Here is a 21,176-nt window from a genome sequence, read left to right as displayed (position 1 = left end):
TCCTAAACAGTAAATGCAATTAGAACTCTACAAAATTAGCAATTTAAAACTTTTTAAATGAAACAAGGCAAGTGCACAACTGAAAAATGATTTAAGAGGCAGTAATACAGCAGAATAAGTAGCTAGTCTACATATACAGAGAAGTCTATATATACAGAAAAGCAGCTAAAACAGACAAACAATTCAGATGCAGTGCAACCTAGAGCACTTGAGTTGTAGCAATATTAAGGCAATTACAGTTATAATAAATGCTCTAAAATATAGTCTATATTTCCAAAATGTTTGAGAAGCACAGTCAGAACACAAGGAGATTCAGGCAAATTTTTTTGAAAGGGAAAAAGGAGAAACAGAAGGCATTCTCAGATGTTCTCTCTGTATTAGGTAGAATGAGCTAATGACACTAGACTGGGAGGAGTGTCCCATATCAGACTTAAAGTAGGGGTAGGCAACTGCAAAGCCACCAAGTATAATAACAAGACACCAACAGGGAAGGAGGGTGGGGACCAATACTAAAGTTATTAGCCTACAGACAGTAAACACTACAGAAAGCCACAAAATGAAAGTTTTTAAACAGATAAAGGAGCAAAGAGACTCTACAGAATGCTTTTATCTGCAAACAAATCAGTTACCCGTGCATATTAGTTAATAGCAATAAAATACACTAAAAACTATGCAACAGGCAATAAAAAGTGCTATATATAAACTGCTAGAAACAATAATCAGTATAAATAATCCAAAAAAAGGATACTTATATATCTCAGCTCAGAGTTGTAGTTAACACCCCTCCTCCACTCTGCTCAGTGTGTATAGACACAAATCCTCTCAAAGTTAAGGCTTACATGCCAGAAGATAGAACCTTAGACAACTGTTTTTTTTTTTTTTTTAATAAAGCACAAAAGAACCAGCCCCCACTAGCCAGCAGCCAATTAACACAATCTAGCCAAGGTAAAGAAAGGCTTCTGCTAATTCAAGATGGCCTGTTCATGTGCTTTGAACAATCACTGTAGAAACAAACAGGCCCAAAGCCAGCAAATCTAAACTAGGACAATACTAAAGGTATTAGCCTACAGACAATAAACACTACAGAATGCCACAAAACAGACGTGTTTCTATAACTTATGCTTGTGGACAATACTTGATCCAAATCAGAGGCACCTCTGTTTCTTCTTGGGAAACATTCTATGGTTATCAATACAAAAGAGAAAATTGTAGTTTTAAACACAGCTCAGGAACTACTTGGATGATTTAAAAATTCATTTAAATCGGTGAGCACTTTCTTGGTGACATACAGCTCTTCATCAGACCATAAAATAACAGTGGACAGCAGAACATAAGATATATATATATATATATGTATATATATATATATATATATATATATATATATATATATATATATATATATGGGTTCCTATCAAATCGCAGAAAGCTCATTTCACCGAAACTCATTTTACCAAGACCAAATCGCTGAAAACTCATTTCGCTGAAAACTCATTTCACCAAAAATAGTACAGGCAGTGTATATGGCCTTTTCCCCACTGTAGTGCGACCCTGGAGTTAGTATATATAAGTAGGGGGTGTGCAGCTACTGACTACTGACTACTAACTAGCTACTAACTTACCTAGTTAATAGGAACTGGACAGTATAAAATGAAGCTAGTTGGGGGGCTATACCCCCAACACCCACCAATGTGGGGGGCTGCACCCCCCACACCCCCCTACTTATATATTCCAACTCCAGGGTTGCACTACAGTGGGGAAAAGGGCATATACACTGCTTGTACTATTTTCGGTGAAATGAGTTCGGCAAAATGAGTTTTCAGTGATTTGGTTTTGGTGAAATGAGTTTCAGTGAAATGAGCTTTCAGCAATCTGATAGGAACCAATACATATATATACATATATATATATATATATATATATATATATATATATATCTACATTTATGTAAATACAAAACATTTCAACACCACATGACCTTCAAACGTACAATCCTAAAATCATATACAAAGAAGTAAACATACAAAAGGATATGAAGTTACGCCTGAATTTCTGAATCAAGTTTCGAGACTTCAGAATCTATCTGAAAGGTACCTTACTATTAAGACCCAGGTCTTTGTCCACTTGTAAATTAGCTATCCATCTAAACTCATATTGTTCAGTTATATTCCTAAAGTCAGCTAATCTAAGTCCTTCTTCTAAGAACTCAATTTCAATGAATAAAAAAGTATGTTGACCATCATTGTCAATAATATGTTTAGTCAAAGTGCTATTAACATCAGACTTACGAATACTGTTTATATGCTCTCTCATTCAAAAAGCGAATCATCTTTCCGACATAAAATGATGAACACAAAGTGCAATGTGCTAAATAGACCAGAATCCTTGTTGAACAATCTGGTTTTACTCTAAAAATATTTTTTACCAGTAGTGGGGCATATGAAATAATTTTCATTATCAATATAAGTGTAAACATTAAATACTTCACACAGTAAAGTGTTGATAAAATCAAATGTCTGTACTCTATCCAGTCTAATTTTACTTTTGCAGTTGTTTTCATAGCATAAGAGCTTCTTTAAATATTTCTTGTTCTTAAAACAAAAATGAGGCTGCTCACTTGCCCACTGCCTAATCTTTTCATCAGTTAGCAGGATCATGCAGTTGTTTCTGTACACTAGGCATATGGCATTGACATCACTAGTATAAAATAGTAGTATAAAATAAGTATAAAATAAGGGAATGGAAAGTCTCTGATCATTAAATGGTTGATCCGGTAACTGTTGTTAGTGTAGAAAAAATGGTCTAGCTTTATTCTTCCTAGACCTAAAAAATATCTAACTTCATAGCATCTACTTCTGCCTTTTCATACCATCTATCTAATAATTCATTATGTAAATTTGTTACATCCTTCTAAAAAGTATCATCATTATTGTCCAACCTTGACATTCTCATTCTCTGGCTTTTCAAAATATTTTAAAAAATATATTTAAAAATATACCCTGAGTGCATGCTATACCTATACAACACATTATTCTAGCAACAAGGTTTCCTATAAAGGCCCATATCAAAAGATCGGTCAACATTCCTCTAAACTCTAACATTTAAAAAATCATTCTTTGAATTTGAGAGGTTATAAGTAAATTCTAAAAATGTAGTGGTGGTATGTAGATGTATAGCAAAGTCCATAAACAGACATTCTGATCCTGTTCATATCATAAAAATATCATTGACAAACCTCAAATGGAACTTAATATAAGGGGCATAGCTATTCCCACTAAGAACATAATCCTTCTCCCATTGTGCCAAAGCCATATTAGCATAACTTTTCACACAAGGCATACCCATGGCTATGCCTAACTTCTGCCAATAATATTCTTCTATGAAAAATAAAGACATTATTTTCTAATTTCAATTCTAATAAAAGGCAAATCAAATCAGTATGTTGGCTTCTATAATAAGCATTATCTATGAGAAAGGTTGTTACCAATTCAAGTCTTTGGACAATGGGTATCATGATAAATAGTGAAATAAGATCTATAGTGATCATATAGCACTATGATTCAATTAATGTAGCTTACAAAAAAGTAAATACATCCTTTAGAAATGTTTGGCATCTTTCAGAACCATCCCTGTAGAATCTAATATAGGTCTAAGCTTCTTATCAACAATAATAGAAAATGGCTCTGTCAACCAACTTCATCCTGAAATGATTGGCCACATTAGTGGAAGGGTTGGAGGTTTATGTATTTTAGGTAGCCCATGAAAAATCAGGACCAATGGTCTTTCCACAATAAAATATTCATATAATTCAGAACTTATAATCTTACTGAGGAAACAATCGTATACCATTGAATGAACTGTTCTAATCATTGTCTCAATACTTAATTCATCTATCAAACTGTAAGTCAGTGGATCAGACAACATAATTTCCACTTAGTTAAATTACAGAATGTTTTACCATAATGGTCCTTATTAAGCACCTCAAATAAGTTATTTTCACAGGTTTTACAAAAGGCTTCTAACAGAGGGTGCATGTTAGGAATCAATGTGCTAGGTTTGTTGAAAGCATGATGGATAAAAGCATTAGAAAAAAATGTTTTTAAAATGAAATTGCATGCAAATAATCTCAGGTCAAAAACAGAGCATCTGTGAAGTCAAGAAGAAAAGAGAATTCCTTCTCTAAAACCAAAATCTGAGAATCAGAAAGAACTTTTGATGAAATATTAATAATCCTTGATTTGGTTCCACATCCCTTATCTGCTTGATGGTCTTTTGCGGCCCTGTTTCTGCAGATCAATTCCTGCTCTTTCTTCCATGACTCTGTGAGCAATTCATCAGAGCAAAACCTGTATTCCTGATGGGAAGTGGAAGCCAGGGAAAGACCTTCTTGTGCTTCAGTGTCATAGGGACTTTTCTACAAACATCACTTTGAATATCAGGTGTAACCACGTTCATAGGACTAGCTGTAGATGGATTAATTGTCAGAGTATTAGATGGTGCTGAAGGACCAACACTGGGTATCTGTTCTGTGGATGTCTGTACCCCATTATCTGCCACTGATGTTCTATTCACTCTACTAGTCTTCAACTACAAAAAAAAAACATTGCTGTACTTAAAATCTAAGTTGTCTCATTCATGTTTTCTCTACTTTTGGTTCTGTAAATGATGTTCATAGGAAGATACATTATTAATAATTTCATCCAGAGTTGATTGATATATCTGCACTGGATATTCGCTTATGATATTGTGTTGCTTCTTATTCGGATTACTTAAAATGGAGTTTTCTACAGGCTTAAAAAGTCTATAAGCCATTTCATATACTCAAAACTAGTGCCCATATTTAGTTTATGCCACTTCCTCATGAGATCTGGATGCATTTTACTATATGGCATTTTTAGCAGTCTAAGGCCCCTCTGAATTACCTTAAAATTAAGACAAGCTTCTAAATTAAGTTGTTGGCATTGTAGCCATTTTAACTTGAAAAGATCATTTCCTAGCTGCAAGCATCAGAATTACAAAACTCCATACCAAAAGTAGCCAAATCTGCACAAACTTGTTTGACTAACAAATTGAAATAGTAATGGGTTGTTCTCAACATGGACAACTTTATCAAACCATTCCATTTTCTTATTAGGATTCAAATTATCAGTCCAATGTCATAACCCTTGGCCATGCTCCACAGTAGTTAAAGAAGATGTGTGAAATGTATTAATGGGAAATTTTCTGTACTTGTTAAGCATCTATTTGTTTGCTCTGATTTCCTGCCAAGGAGTGTATCATATAACTGATTTGTTTGCAGTTAAAATCATTCTGTAGAATCTCTTGGCTCCTTTATCTGTTTAAAATTTTCATTTTGTGGCTCACTGCTGCTGTAATAAACATTTCTGTAGTGTTTACTGTCTAAAGGAGTATAGGCTAGTAGCTTTAGTATTGTTCTCCACCCTCCCTCCCTGCTGGTGTCTTGCTGTTATACTTGGTGGCTTTGCAGTTGCCCACCCCTACTGTAAATTTGATCTGGGACACTCCACCCAGTCTAGTGTCATTAGCTTTTTCTACCTAATACAGAGACAACATTTGAGAAGGCCAACCCACTTAGTTTCCTAACCTTGAGTTATCTTATGCTTCTCCTCTCTCCCTCTCCTTTACAAAAAAAAAAAAAACTTTGCTAGAATCTGCTTGTGTTCTGCTTAACTGTAACATAAAGTAAATACGCTTGTTTCCTGCCTTTCCTGTAACCAGTCTAGTCCAGATAAAGATTTACTATATCCAGGACTGTTTGTAAGCTTCTGAGCCCCCCCAAGCCTGTCTGTATTGCAGGGAAGCCTACTAGCTTATCAGTGGGAGTGGTAAGCACTAGGTAACCTATCTACCACATATGGAGTGGTTTCTGGCACAGGAATTGTAGTTATTGGCTGTTTGTGCAGTTTTTCCATCTCTATCAACTTTCTGATTTAAAAGCCCGCATTTGCACTTTGTTCCTTTCCTGGAACTAGTCTAGTCCAGATACAGATTTGTTGTATCCAGTACTGTTTGTAAGCTCCTGAGGCCCCCAAGCCTTTCTGTGTTGGAGGGAAGCCTGCTAGCTTATCAGTGGGAATGGTAAGCACTAGGTAACCTATCTACCACTTAAGGTATGGTTTCTGGCCCAGAAATTGTACTTATTGGCCGTTTGGGCAATTTTTCCATCTCTTTCAACTTTCTGATTTAAAAGCCTGCATTTGCATTTGTTTCTTTCCTGTAACTAGTCTAGTTCAGATACAGATTCTTAGTTTGAGCACTTGAATTTGGTTATTTGTGCTCAGCACCTGTTCAGAACTTGTTGTAAGCACTAAATAAGCTACAAATTACTACAACACTCACCCTTCCTCATTACCTAGAGGAAAACATTTTTTTTTACTTACTTTCCTCACTTGTTTAGAGAAAAACAGCTCTTGTACTCACTTTCCTCACTTATCAAGAGGAAAATTGTTTTCTATTCAGGCATGTCCAAGGGTCATCTTCTAATGTTCACCCCTGTCTATCTGATGAATCTGGGCATCTTGGGGCAATGTAGCAATTGCCTCATGTACACAGACAACCCTCTGCTCCTACCACCCAACACTACAACCTGTGAGAGATGCACTTATCCAGCCAAACTGGAGGTAAAGCTCTCTCCAACCAAGACTGAACTTGACAGTCAAGAAGAGAAGGCAAACACTTGCACCACACCACATTCATCACATAGTCCCACTAAATCTACACCATCAAAATCCAAACCTAGAAACACAAAAACATTCACGGACGCTCTCAGTAATTATCTGCTCAAACAACAGAGACCTCCAAAGCAGAAATGCAAGCAACCACCACCACCCAACACAACCCAAATGACGCATAGCCCACAGACTCAGTGTGCTACTCAACCACAGCCTATAAGGCAAAACAACATACCCAACACACTAGTCATAGGTGACTCTATAGTCAGGCACACTGATGACCCACTCACCAGGCTAAACAAGGAAAAGGTTACTGTCAGCTGCCTGTTGGGTGCCAGGATCTGCCACATAACCCATGCACTCAGGTCACTCCACAACAAGTACAAATATGACTGCCATTGTCCATGTTGGTGTGAATGACTTCAGACGTACCTCCATAGACTACATGAAAAGACACATGAAAGAGCTCTCCAGTCTTGTAGCCCAGGCAGGTGTGACCCTAGCCCTGAGTAGCATCCTGCCATCGTCCAGAATGATACTGCAGTACAAGGACAAAATTACTGACTTCAACAATTAGATAAGCTTCTGGTGCCATTCTAAGGAGATCCAGTATCTGTCTGCCTGGGATGACATGGTCGACAGACCACGATGCTTTGCCAGAGATGGCCTGCACCTGTCACCACTGGAATTCCGGATACTGGCTAAGGCTCTTGCCACCCCTATAGTGCCTTTTTTGAGGCAAGGTTCAAATGACAAATTTACCACCATAACAGGAACAGGCAAGCAAAAACTGAGGGTAGTGCTACTCAATGCTAGAAGTCTAAATCTCAAAATGCACTCCCTCGAGGCATTCCTTAAAATGGAGAACATCAATATCTGTGCAGTGACTGAGACCTGGTTCAAGGCTTCAGAGAGCACCCCTACATTACCAGGCTATAACTCTTACCACACTTTTCCGCCACCTAAACTGGACCGGAACACCAAAGGTAGAGGTGTGTCCATATTCATTAAGGATATCCAGACCTCCAGGCTAGTTGTTCAGCATAATGCATCTGAGGTTATCCAAGTGCAACTAACTCTGGGCAAAAACGCAATCCAAATTGTAGTTTGCTACAGGTCCTCCACCATGCCCGAGGATTCCCACTCCTCTTTTCTTGATATACTGGAAAATATTAGGGTTCAAGCAAACACCCTAATAATGGGCAATTTCAACTATCCTACTATTAACTGGGAAAACTACTTATGTACCAACTCTTTCACTCAATGCTTTCTGGAATTCATAAATTCCAATGTCCTGGATCAACTTATCCACACCCCCACCAGGGGCAACCTTATCCTAGACTTAGTCATTACCAACATGAGTGACTAGTGTTCCACACCTGAAGTCAAATCCTCATTAGTCAAATCCAACCATAAGCTAATCAACCTAGATATCCACATCTCGCATCCACCCCCCCATTAAGAAAACCATGGTAAAAAAATGTCTCCAAAGCCAACTTCATGATTCCTAAGACAGAAGTGGTGAGCTTTAAGACATCCATGCAGATGGACAATACAGTTACAACTGCTGAATCCTACACAAATGCACTCTATAAGCACTCACACAAGAGCATGGATCATGCTATCCCAAACAGAACCAAGATGCTTTCTGCCAAGAAAAAGGAAGCCAATCTGGTGGTCTCCTGCCATAAACAAACTCTAAAAAAGAAGCAAAAAACTGTTGCAAAAGAGAGTAAAATCCCATGAGTGGAGGACCTCCCTGGTCAGCCTAAGTAAGAAGCTGAGATCCCTTATAAGATCCTCCAAAGCGAACTACAAAAACAAAATTGACACTGATCCTAAGGAACAACCACAAAGCATTCTATAGCGATGTCAAGAATCTCAGTGGCAATACTCAGATCTGTTCTGATTTACAGCACAATGGCATGAAAATTACAAAACCAGCTGATATTGCCAACATCCTGAAAGACAGGTTCAGTGCTAATTTTACCACCATCATATCCCCTAAAGGGTCCATATCTATTCAGAAAGAATGCAGAGTCCCTGTAATCACAACTACACAGATAAAAGTTGCTCTCTCTAAAGTAAAAAACACAGCATCCATGGGACAGGACAACATCTCAAACTATGTTTTACATGACTTCAGAACAAACTGGCTCCCCACCTAAGCACCATGTTTAATCATAGCCTCATGTCAGGCTTTGTGCCCACTGAATGGTGGACAGCAACAATTATCCCACTCCACAAAGGGGGAGACACTACTGATCCCGGGACATATCGCCCTATTAGCCTGATGAGCCTGGTCTGTAAGGCCATGGAACGTATTATCATGGAACTCATAAACAAAGATATTGGTAACCTCCAAACTCTGGGCCCCCACCCGGTTCAGGTTTGTGAAAGGCAGATCATGCCTCCTGAAACTGATTGACTTCTTTGAGGCAGTCACCAAAGCTGTAGATGAGGGTAAGGTGGTTCATACAGCCTATCTTGACCTTGCCAAGGCTTTCAACACCATCCCCCATTCTGGAATTATAGCTAAACTCACTAAACTAGGTATAAATCCCTACATTACAAGATGTATTGCCAACTGGCTCACTGACAGAACCCATACTGTAAAAGTTGCAGACACCAAATCTGACTTCAAACCAGTGACAAGTAGAGAACCACAGGGTTCAGTCCTGGGACCTCTCCTGTTTTGTATCTACTTCTCTGATGTACAGGCTAACACAGAAGGCCATTGGCTAATGAAGTTCACAGATGACTGCAAACTAGGAGCCATAGTTGAGTCCCCAAATGATGTGGACATCCTACAGAAGGGCCTCATTGTGACCAATGCCTGGTGTCCGAGCCATGCCCTCAAGCTCAATGCCAAAAAGTGCATTGTCATCCCCTTTGGTAAAAACTCTGTACCCATGAACTACCACAAAGGCAGCCATCTACTTAACACCTAATGTGTGATAAGAGACCTTGAGACCCAGGTGGACAGTAGTCTCTCCTTTGATAATCACATCGCCACAGTAGTCAGGAAATCCTTCTACATGGCACACCTCATCACAAAAGGGTTCTCATCTGGGAAAAAGAGGTCATTGTTCCCCTTCTACTCAACACTCATTAGACCCATTAGAGAGTACAATGCCCCTTTTGGAATGTACCTCACAAGATATCTGCAGCAGCTGGAAAGGCCACAGAAGTACTTTACAAAGAGGACTACTGGCCTCAAACAGATGCCCTACACTGACCATCTCAAAAAACTCCAGCTTTACTCCATAGCATATCGCCTACTCCGAGGTGATCTCTGCCTAACGTATAAAGCTATGTCAAACTCAGAGCTGTTGAACATGCTATACCTAAAGAAATCCCAATCCCTCCAAGCTACACGCTCTAGGGACCTAAACCTTGTCACCACAATAAACAGGACATGCTGGAGGGATAGACTCCTGTCCAGGAGACTTCCCATTCTCTGGAAAAAGCTACCCATCTATGTCAAGCAAAGTTTCTCATTAGCACTCTTGAAGAAAAAGCTTGATGAGTGTATGGGAAATAGGAAATACACCCCAGGGATCACTTCTGTGGCTCTGCTCAACCAAGGCACAGGACAATAACTTTCTTGGGTGGCATAAGCCAGAGAACATTGTTGGTTAGGCTTACTTAGGCCCATGGGCTGATAGCCTAGTACCTACCTATGAACCTATGAACCTATATAGTAAAAAAGTACCTAGTAGTGGATAAATGGTTTTGCAGTAAAAATAAAACAATACAAAAGAGAAAACTGCAGTCACAAACATGGCTCAGGAACCACTTGGATGATTTAAAATTATAATTAATATTAGTATAAAATCTGTAAGCACTATCATGCTGACATACAGCCATAAAATAACAGCAGAATATAAGACACACACACACACACACACACACACACACACACACACACACACACACACACACACACACATACACATATAGATATATATTGTATATATATATATATATATATATATATATATATATATATATATATATCAACCCTCAAAACATTTAAAAAAAGCATGATCTTCAAACATCCAACCCTAAAATTAGGTACAAAGAAGCAAACTGACAAAAATATACAAAGTTATCGCTCATTTACTGAATCAAGTCACATGACTTCAGAATCAGTCTTAAAGGTACCTTACCATTAAGACGCAGACCTTTGCCTGCTTGTAACTGTCCAGCTAATCTGATATTATTTACACACATTTTAGTGCTAAAGACAAGTGTTTCTAGTGCTTCTCTGTCCCCCATGCTTTCAAAAACCTAGCACATTTATTCCTAACATGCACCCACTGTTAGAAGCCTTTTGTAAAATAAGTGAAAGTGATTTATTTGATGTACTTAACAAGGACATCATGGTAAGAAATTCTGTAATTTTACTAAGCTGGAACATGAGGCTCTAGCAAGACTTGAGAATGAATCAGAAATCTCTATTTGCCCCACAGACAAGGCTGGGTGTTAATAGTAATGGATTCAATGTTTTATTTTAATAGTATGAAAATGATGTCTGATCTACTGACTTATATTTCAATAGATAAATTAAGTATTGAGACTAAATTAAATCAGTCTATTTAAATGTATATAATTGTTTCCTCAGTAAGATTATTCGTTCTAAATTATATGAATATTTTATTGTGAAAAGACCATTGGTCCTGAGTTTTCATGGGCTACCTAAAATGCATAAGCATCCAACCCTTCCTCCAATAAGACATTGTTTCAGGAAGTGGTTGGTTGATAGAGCCATTTTCTATTTTCATTGATAAACAGCTTAGACTTATATTAAATTCTGCAGGGATGGTTCTGAGAGATACAAAAAAAGTTCAATAGGATCTATTTACTTTTTCACAAGTTACAGTAACTGAACTGGAGTGCTATATGGTCACCCTAGATATTAATTAATTGTTTACCATGTTTCCCAATGACCAAGGACTTGAATTGGTAAAAACCTTTCTGATAGACAATAGTCATTATAGCAGCCAACAAATTGAATTAATTTGCCTTTTTCTGGAATTGATATGAGAAAAGAATTTCTTTCTTTCTGATGAAAATTATTATTGGCAGAAGTCAGGCATAGCCATGGGTACACCTTGAGCAAACTGTTACGCCAATCTGGCTTTGAAGCAATGGGAGAAAAATTAATTTATGCTCTTAGTGGCAATAGCTATGCCCCTTATATTAAGTTCTACTGGAGGTTTGACAATGATATTTTTCTTGATATGGACAGGATCAGAAAAGCTGTTTATGGATTTTGTTATATATCTACATACCACCGCTATGTTTTTAAAATTTACTTATATGCTTTCAAATTCAGAGGTTGATTTTTTACATGTTAGAGTTAAGAAGAATGCTGAACAATCTTTTGATATGGGCATTTATAGGAAACCTTGTTGCCGGAATAATGTGTTGCATAGGTAAGGCATTCACCCAGGGTATATTTTGAAATATATTTTTAAAAATATTTTGAAAAGCCAGGGAATAAGGATGTCAAAGTTGAACAATAATGATGATAATTTTCAGGAAAGATGACACAAATATACATCATGAATTTTTAGACAGCACATAAAAAAAGGAAGTACATGCTATGAAGTTAGATATTTTTAACTCTAGGAAGAATAAAACAAGACCATATTTTTCTACATCATTTACTTCTGAGCAATGGTGACCAGATCAACCATTTCATGATCAGGGACTTCCAGTTCCCTTATTTTATACTAGTGATGTCAATGCCATATATCAATTGATCAAAAACAACTGGCCGATCATTCTAGCTGAAGAAAAGATTAGACAGTGGGCAGGTGAGCAGTCTCATTTTTGCTTTAAGAACAAAAAATCTTTAGAGAGGCGCTTATGCTGTGAAACCAAATACAAAAGTAAAATTAGACAGGATAGAGTACAGGCATCTGAATTTATTGGCACATTACTGTGAGAAGCATGTAATGTTTGCATTTATATTGATAGTAGAAATTATTTCATACACCACACTACTGGAAACTAAGTTATTTTTAGAGTAGAAACAGATTGTTCAATGAGGAATCTGGTCTATTCAGCACATTGCACTTTGTGTTCACCACTTTAGGTGGGGAAAGACCAATCACTCTTTGAGAAAAAGAATGAAAGAACATGTAAACAGTATTCATAAGTCTGATGTTAAGAGCACTTTGGCCAAACATATTATTGACAATGATGATCAGCATACTTTTTTTTATTTATGGTTATTGAATTATTAGAAGAAGGCCTTGATTAGATGATTTTTTAGGAATATAACTGAACAACATAAGATTATATGGATAGTTAAATTACAAGCAGACAAAGGTCTGGGTCTTAATGGTAAGGTACCCTTAAGACCGATTCTGAAGTCATTTGACTTGATTAGGTAATTGAGCCATAACTTTGTATCATTTTGTTAGTTTACTTCTTTGTACCTGATTTTTGGATTGGATGTTTAAATGTAATTTTTATAATTGTTTTGTACTGATATATTCATCTATCTTATGTTCTGCTGTTATTTTATGGTCTGATGAAGTGCCATATGTCCGCATGAAAGTGCTTACCAATTTTCTGCTGATATTAAATGGATTTTTAAATTGTACAAGTAGTTACTGAGCCATGTTTGTGACTGCAGTTTTCTCTTTTGCATTGTTTTATTTTTCCTGCAAGACCATTTATCCACCTCTTATTAAATGGTTACCATTCACAGAAAGCACACCTTTCCAGACAAGTTCTGGATCTCAAGTTATCAAATCAGGGTTATGTTAAGAAAGCTGTCTGGATATATGCATTAATTAACAAAGGTTATGGTTTTATACTCTTTGGACTCTTCAGTTCCAAAGCCCAAATATGACATTGTATTCATCCTCCTCGTTTTTTTCTACACTTTTAAACCCTTTTCATAAGTCCTGCTGTGTTACTAAGGCCATTTATATCTTAGGACAAAAGTTGTGAGCAAAACATCATTCCTTACCAAGTCAAATACACCATTTTCACCTTTAAGAAAACAGTATTGAAAACAGATAAAACACTTCCTTGGATGCACAGTATACTAGTTTTACCAAATTTAAATCGTCTTTTACAATCTTCCTGTTTATCTTTTGCCATAAATGCCTGCTTGAAAATTAATAGCTGGAACATCTGATTAAAGACATAGATAAAATTAATGTTGCATTGATTTACAAATTGTTAGTTCTCGTATAGTAGTAGTAGTTCAATATTTATTTATATTTGATTTAATTATGAAGTATATGGCACAGGAAGTATTGAATTCTGTTTGCTTGGTGCCTTTTCTGGGAGGTAATAATGCCACAGTTTTTATTGCATTAGTTGCATATATGCATGGTAAATTCCCAGCCTGATGGTTCACTTATGCAGTATGAATTCTTCAGTCACTGTTGGTTCAGTTTTGGGTATGATATCCTACACTTATGTCTATATCTATGGATTCACTTCATAACACTGAAAACTCAAAACACTGAAAATAAGAAAACTTCATAATATAGAAGACCAAAACACTGAAACTTCAAAACACTGAAAACTCAAAACACTGAAACTCAAAACACTGAAAACACATATCATACATATACTGAGTTTAAACACCATAAATCATAACACTTTCCACCAAGTGTAAGCAAGGAGGGCAAGCCCCCCACACCCCCTGCTACTTAAATATATCATCTCCAAGACTGCACTTAGTGTAGTGAAGTGCAATCTTGGAGTTGATATATATAAGTAGCAGGGGGTGTGGGGGCTTGCCCCCCTTGCTTACACTTGGTGGAAAGTGTTATGATTTATGTTGTTTAAACTCAGCATATGTATGATATGTGTTTTCAGTGTTTTCAGTGTTTTGAGTTTTCAAAATTTTTAAATTTCAGTGTTTTGAGTTTCAGTGTTTTGAGCTTTCAGTGTTATGAAGTGAATCTATATATATATATATATATATATATATATATATATATATATATATATATATATCAAAAAATGACCTCAGTGTCAAGACATAAAGATTCCAGGGGAAAAATGTAAGGGGATTGGGGGTTGGTGTAAAGGTTAATGTGTTAACTCATGGACAAAAGATATAGGGTTTTAGTCTCACATTTGAGGGAAGTTGGCTATACTCAGAAAGGCTGGCAAGGACAGCTAGTCAAGTGCTAACCTATGAACCTATAAAAAAGTATGTGAAATTATATAAATGATTTAGAAACAAGCTTACCGTACAGGTTGATATCCTTCATTGGGAGATTCTAAACAGAAGATGACATGAAAAACATTTATTATGATTTTTGATTGAAAAATAAGCTTCAAAATTCGTAGACAATATATAAATTCCTTACCTCGTCTTAACTGTCTCAGATAACAGAGTATAATAACTATCACTGCTACAAGAAGAAGGGCAATGACTGATAAACAGAATCCAAACATTAATCCAAGCTGAGCGACACTACCATCAGAAGGTACTGTAGCAAGACCATCAGACGTTATTGTAGGACCTGGAAATATTAAAATAAGCAAAAAAAAACATGGTGAACAAACAAAAGCACTACATCTCACTAGCAACTTATGTGTTTCATGACAGCAGTACTGTAAATATGTATAAATAACGTGCAGAACAGCTCAATGACACATTTTACTAATAAGTTTTTAAAGAGATTGAGTGTGTGCAGTATATACTGTTGTGCAAAACTGAATTGCTCAGTAAAACCATTTTCATGTGTACAACTAATAACTTAGAAGTAAATAAGGCATGCTGAGCCTGCTGACATTTGCATGTGCAGTTATTATAATATGATTCCTAAGATGGTACTCTGTTGACTTGAAAACTTCATGGGAGGAATTTACTTTGCTAAAGGAGGAACATGCAATAACAGTAGTGCAAATATTAACAATGAAAAAAAATGATGTCAGAAGTCATTGGTTCTAAACTGCAAATCATCACAATTAAATAACACTGAATCTATAAATTATTTATTTTCATCAGAAGAAACTTGCCTCATGCTGTTTGTAAAGAAAACTGCTCTTTTTCCCTTTACAATACTCTATGGCAGATATCAAACATGGATTTTTTTTATTGAGGATCCTATAGAAATAGGAAGGATTGGTAAGTACTAAAATAAGTGTGTTCCATAAAACTATGTGATGTGTGTCTATATTCATCATGTAGACTAATGCATCTATCTACCATACTGCTAGGTCTCCTCTTCATATAGCACTGCATACACTTCGTAAGCAATGGCCAAACTCAAAAAACATGTTCAGGTATTTAAAAATAGTCAGAAAAGTAATATTTTATTTCCGTGCATATTGTTAAAAGACAAAGACAAGTGTGTTATATTATACACTGTAGAGCATACATTAAACATCATCATTTGATTTGTAAAACATCACTTCTCCACTTATCAGGCATTAGTACTTCATGTTTAAAATTTTCCCCTGCTCAGAACCACAGTTAGGGCATTGACACAAAAAAGTCTTTGCATCTGGGGAGTTTTATTATTTGTCAGTCTTTTTATCACCTGATCCACAAAATTTATCAGTCAAACTATTTCTGTCTGTCCCTACTCCCCCCCATTTTGCTTGACTGTCTCCTTTAGTTGAACCGCACTCAGTCCATTCTAGCCAATTCAGGACTTATAAGTCATATACAATGGGCAGGATTCACGAAGGCTTGCACGGAGTGTAAGAGACGTGCAACACTCCATGCAAGCCTCGCGATCCAGGAACAGCCCTAAACTCCGTGTAAGAGACCAGCTAAAACGTCTCTTACACGGACTGGGCGTGGACATGCTAAATACCTCACTTGCAGCCGAAAGGTATGCAAATGAGGCATATTAGCGATCCACGAAGCAGAAACCAGTCCGTGTAAGAGACATTTTAGCTGCAGAAATGTACTCAGTTGACAACTGAGTACGTTTCTGCAAATTCCACAATGGAGCCATGTCAGCTCCAAAAAAAGGGTGCATATGACACAGGCAGCATGCCAATGGCCAAATATGTGGCCATTGGCAATATAACCCGATGCCAAAATATTAAAAATATAATTTTTTTTTCGGCGATCACCGATGTTTAAACCCAGCGCAGCCCCGCGCAAACGGGCTGCGCTGTATAAAATCATAAAAAAGAAGGTTATAAACCCACAATGTGGGTTTCATGCAATACATGGAATGACAATGCAGGGACCAGCAGACCAAAAACAACATGGCCACCGTGTAGTGGTTGCTAAGGGGAGAAGCTGAGTCTAAGACATGTAACTAAGCATTAGTAGGCAATCTCATGTAAATGAGGGTTAGGATACTGAATCTCACAGTCACATAGCAAATGAGCACAGTCTGAGTAGTGTAAGAGATACAGAAGGGGGAGGAATAGAGTAGGAGATAGGTGACATCACAGGGGGGAATGGTAGAAAGAAATGCAGTTCTTTGGAGGTCAGTGTAACATGACAGATGACAGACACAGATCAAGGAAAGAGGTGTGCCACTAGATAAGTCATGGAAAGTCAAGAAATGGAAGGTGTACACTGTTACTTACACCCAAGTTTCTTGCTGGGTGTGCATGCGCACGTGTGCACGCCATGAAGCGCGAGTAGGGCAGTGTGCGCGCGTGTAAGGCAGACTGAGCATGTGGGAGCGTGTTGGGAGATGTTTAACACTGTTTGCGCGGGTGTGCGCATGTGTAGGGCAGGCTGAGTATGTTGGAGGCTGTTGGCGGACGTGTAACAGTGTTTGCGCGGGTGTACGTGTGTTTTAACCCGAATAAGTAGATTCTGAACCGTGTAAGCACGTGTGCGCGCATGTAAGCCACTGTGAGCGTGTTTCTTGTGGTATGCACGTTGCTCCCCCCTGAGGAAACAGAGAGGAAAAAGGAAGCAACAGAATTAATAGGAAGCTAGCAGGGATAACTGCTGAAGCTAGCAGGTGAAAACAATTATAAGTAGGCAATTACACAGGCAGAATAGTAGCCCAGCCCAGCACTTAAAACTCTGCAAACAGTAGTGCAGGATGTTTCTCTTAAGAGACACTGCAAGACAGGAGTAAGCTAATAGAATTGAAAACTGAAAAAGCTTCACTCAGAGCAGAAATGTTAGGGGCTGCCATAGCTGTCATAATGAGACATAGGCGACTTGCTGAGGGTGGTGACAATGCAGATGGTGCCAGACAACCCACAGTGAGGAGACGGAGAAGCGTGTACAGGCCCAGGGTCACCTACCATGGGTTACATGAGCTGGAGATAGTAGAGCACTATAGAGTGGACAGACAGCTCCTGCAGTAAATAGTTGAGCTGTGCAGGCCACGCCTCACACACAGAACCAACAGAGGGGAACCCATCCCAGTGGAAACCAAGGTATGTGTTGGCCTAAGAATACTATCAACAGGTACCTTCCAGAGACCAACTGGCGATATGATGGGGATATCACAGGCATCAGCCTCCAGGGTACTGCACCAGTTCCTGGATGCCATGTCAGCACATGTTGGTGATCATGTATATTTCCCCAATGCCCGTGAGGTATTGGCCAGCAATATGCGTCTCTTCCAGCAAATAGCGGAAAACCCTGAGGTAGTGGGTGCAATAGACTGCATGCACATATGCATCAAAGCACCAGCCGGTGAGCGGGGTAGGGCCTACATTAACCGCAAGGGCTTCCCCTCCTTCAACTGCCAGGTCGTGTGTGATGCCCAGGGCATAATAATGAATGTGTGTGCTGGCTGCCCTGGGAGTTACCACGATTCCCACATCTGGCATTTGATGCAGCTGTACCAGACATTTGCCAATGGGGGCATCCCACACGGACACCTAGTGGGGGATGCAGGTTATGCACTGGAGCTGTGGCTGATTACACCCATCAGAAACACACACACACCTGAACAGGAACGCCATAATGAGGCACATGCACAAACACGTAATGTAATAGAGCGTGTGTTTGGGCTGCTCAAGTCACGGTTCCGGTTTCTGGACACATCTGGTGGAGCCTTGCAGTACACACCAACTACATGTACCCAAATTGTCATGGTATGTCCCATGCTACATAATATGATCTTGTGAAAACAGCTGCAGCAGGACTAGCATAGGGCCAGCCCAAACAGCCCCCCACCATTGCCAAGGCCATCACAGGCAGAGCGTGACTCGGAGGAGGAATAACCTGAGCCTGCCCCAGTAGGCAGAAGGAGGCATGCCCAGTATGCCCTGGCCTTGGCAAAGAGGCAATGCATAGCACATACACTGGCTCAGTAGGAACCCTGGGAATGATACCCCCTCTGACTCACTCAAATAATAACATGGATGCCTAAAATGACCTGACCTGCTCACAAACATGTACAGGGAAGTGTAATATGCGCATCCGACAGAGGCAGCCCTGCAGCACCACCTGAGGTATGAATGCCATGTGTTAAGTAATGTAACACCATGTACTATATGCACACATGAGCACCCTGACTAACATCCACCCTCACCAAGCATGAAGCCACAAAATGACGATGGGATGATCAAGTGCAATAACTGGCTGAAGTAATGCAGTTAGTCAAATGGGAGCCAATGTGTTTCAGGCTGGAAAGACATGCGGAGCATGACATGATGCACCACCTGCTAGGGGTGGTGTGCACCTATCATGCCATGCCCCATGGATACTGGCAAAGGCTGTCAGTACCCACAGCATGCCCTGAATAGGTAAGTCTCAAAACACAAACCCACCTTCATAGGTTCTATAAGGGATAGGAACCTAGATGTAATGCTACCCAATGACAGATGTCTAAACAGCAAGATGTGTGCAGTGTAAATGCACACAGTATAGAGAATATAGATACCAGTCCTGTAATAGAGAACTGGGTCAAGGCTCACATCAGCACCCTAACACTACCAGGTCACACCTCATACTGTGCTGTACAGCCGCAAAACATGGAACAAGATACAAAAGGAGGGTGACTAGCAAGAAATGGCAAGGATAACCACACACCCATGTTGGTACCACAACAAGAAGCAGCATGGATTAGCCATGGTCAAATACCAATGGCTAAAATGGCCTCCCAGTATATAGCCTGCTGCAGACTACTGTCCTAATACCAGGAACTGCACCTGGCCTAAGTCAGAATACATGAATATATCAAGCCCCCAAACCACATTATATTGCTTGACTGAAAATACCCAGACATACACCGGGAGCATTATACTAGCACCAACACAGTAGGAGAAATTTCCCAGAATCCATAAACCAAAATGCCCAGGAACAATGTACCACTCCCACAAGAGGGGTAAGCATACTGGATGTGATAATCAGCAACATGTGTACTGGATGGCAAGATGAGAAGTGTACCCCTCACTGGTAAGACCAGACCATAGAGTAATCACACTGGATATACACATCCTGACCCCAGTCCCTGGCCAGAATACCACAGTGAAAAACATGTGTAAAGCATAGGTTGCAGCCCTCAAAACCGATGTTGAATCCACAAAAGGCCCTGTGCAAGTGCAGAATGTGGGATACACCACAGAACATGTTATACAGGCATTCCCTGAACACAGCCAGGAATGCTTGGAGTATGCAATCACAAATAACAACAACACACAATGCCATACACGCAGGCATCTGGCATGCTGGACTCCAGCCATTACCAAACCATGCAAGAGAATGAGGAAGCTACCACATGATAGAGCAAACATAAAAAGGGAAGTAATCACTGACCAGTAGTATGGCAATAACATATGTCCACACATACAATCCACTAAGTCCAGCCACAACAAGTAGAATCTGTGAATCCAGAGGCAATGTGACACCAGTCCCAAGTACACAGACAACCACAACACCCCCCAATAAATACAAATATATGATAGATGCATCCATGTTTCCAAACCAGAGGTTGAGCTCCACCAACTCAGTACTGTCAAAACTAGTCAGGAGGAGAAGGTAACCACATACACCACAAACCCAGTCCTACATAGACCTACCACAACTGTAAACCAAACACATAAACACAGACAAATATTCCCGGAGGCCTTAATTACAAACACACCACACCAACAGAAGCCTCCAAAGCAGATCACAAGCAACCACAACCTTCAAACATAGCACATGCAATGAATAGTATGCAAAGCTGGGGTGCCAAACAGTCACAGGCCAGAAGGAGAAACAACATGCCTGATACAGTCGTAATAGGTGTCTGTATAGGCAGACACACTGCTGTCCCACTCACCAGACTGAACAAGGGAAAGGGTAGAGTAAGCTGCCTGTAGGCTGACACAAAATGCCACATAACACAAGTACGCAGGTCACCCCAAAGCAAGCAGAAATATGATGCACTCAATGTCCATGCTGGTGTGAATTACCTGAGATGTACCTCCCTGGTCAACATGAAAAGAGACATGGATGGTCCCTCTGAGTATGTACCCCAGGCCGGTATGACACTGGCTGTGTGCAGCATCCAACCCTCACCAAGAATGACGCCACAGTACAAACACAGTATGCTCATGTTTAACAGC

The 21,176-nt window shown here is 39.1% G+C and overlaps 1 protein-coding gene across 2 annotated transcripts in view; it reads right to left on the bottom strand.

Moving 5' to 3' along the window:
• LOC122808972 (immunoglobulin kappa light chain-like) overlaps positions 1–21,176 on the bottom strand; it is a 308,520-nt gene that overhangs the window by 94,582 nt on the left and 192,762 nt on the right. For both annotated transcript variants that reach the window (XM_044080136.1, XM_044080137.1), the window contains exons 4-5: positions 15,047–15,202; positions 14,926–14,956 (exon numbers count right to left, since the gene is read on the bottom strand). In XM_044080136.1, the coding sequence (XP_043936071.1) occupies positions 14,926–14,956; positions 15,047–15,202 (187 nt within the window). The remainder of the gene's footprint in view (positions 1–14,925; positions 14,957–15,046; positions 15,203–21,176) is intronic.

Source organism: Protopterus annectens, chromosome 8.part0 (assembly GCF_019279795.1).
Source record: "Protopterus annectens isolate FY-2018-M chromosome 8.part0, PAN1.0, whole genome shotgun sequence".
Classification (NCBI taxonomy): domain Eukaryota; kingdom Metazoa; phylum Chordata; order Ceratodontiformes; family Protopteridae; genus Protopterus; species Protopterus annectens.
The sequence above is the reverse complement of the archived record's forward strand: the minus strand, read 5'-3'. Positions and strand labels throughout refer to the sequence as shown.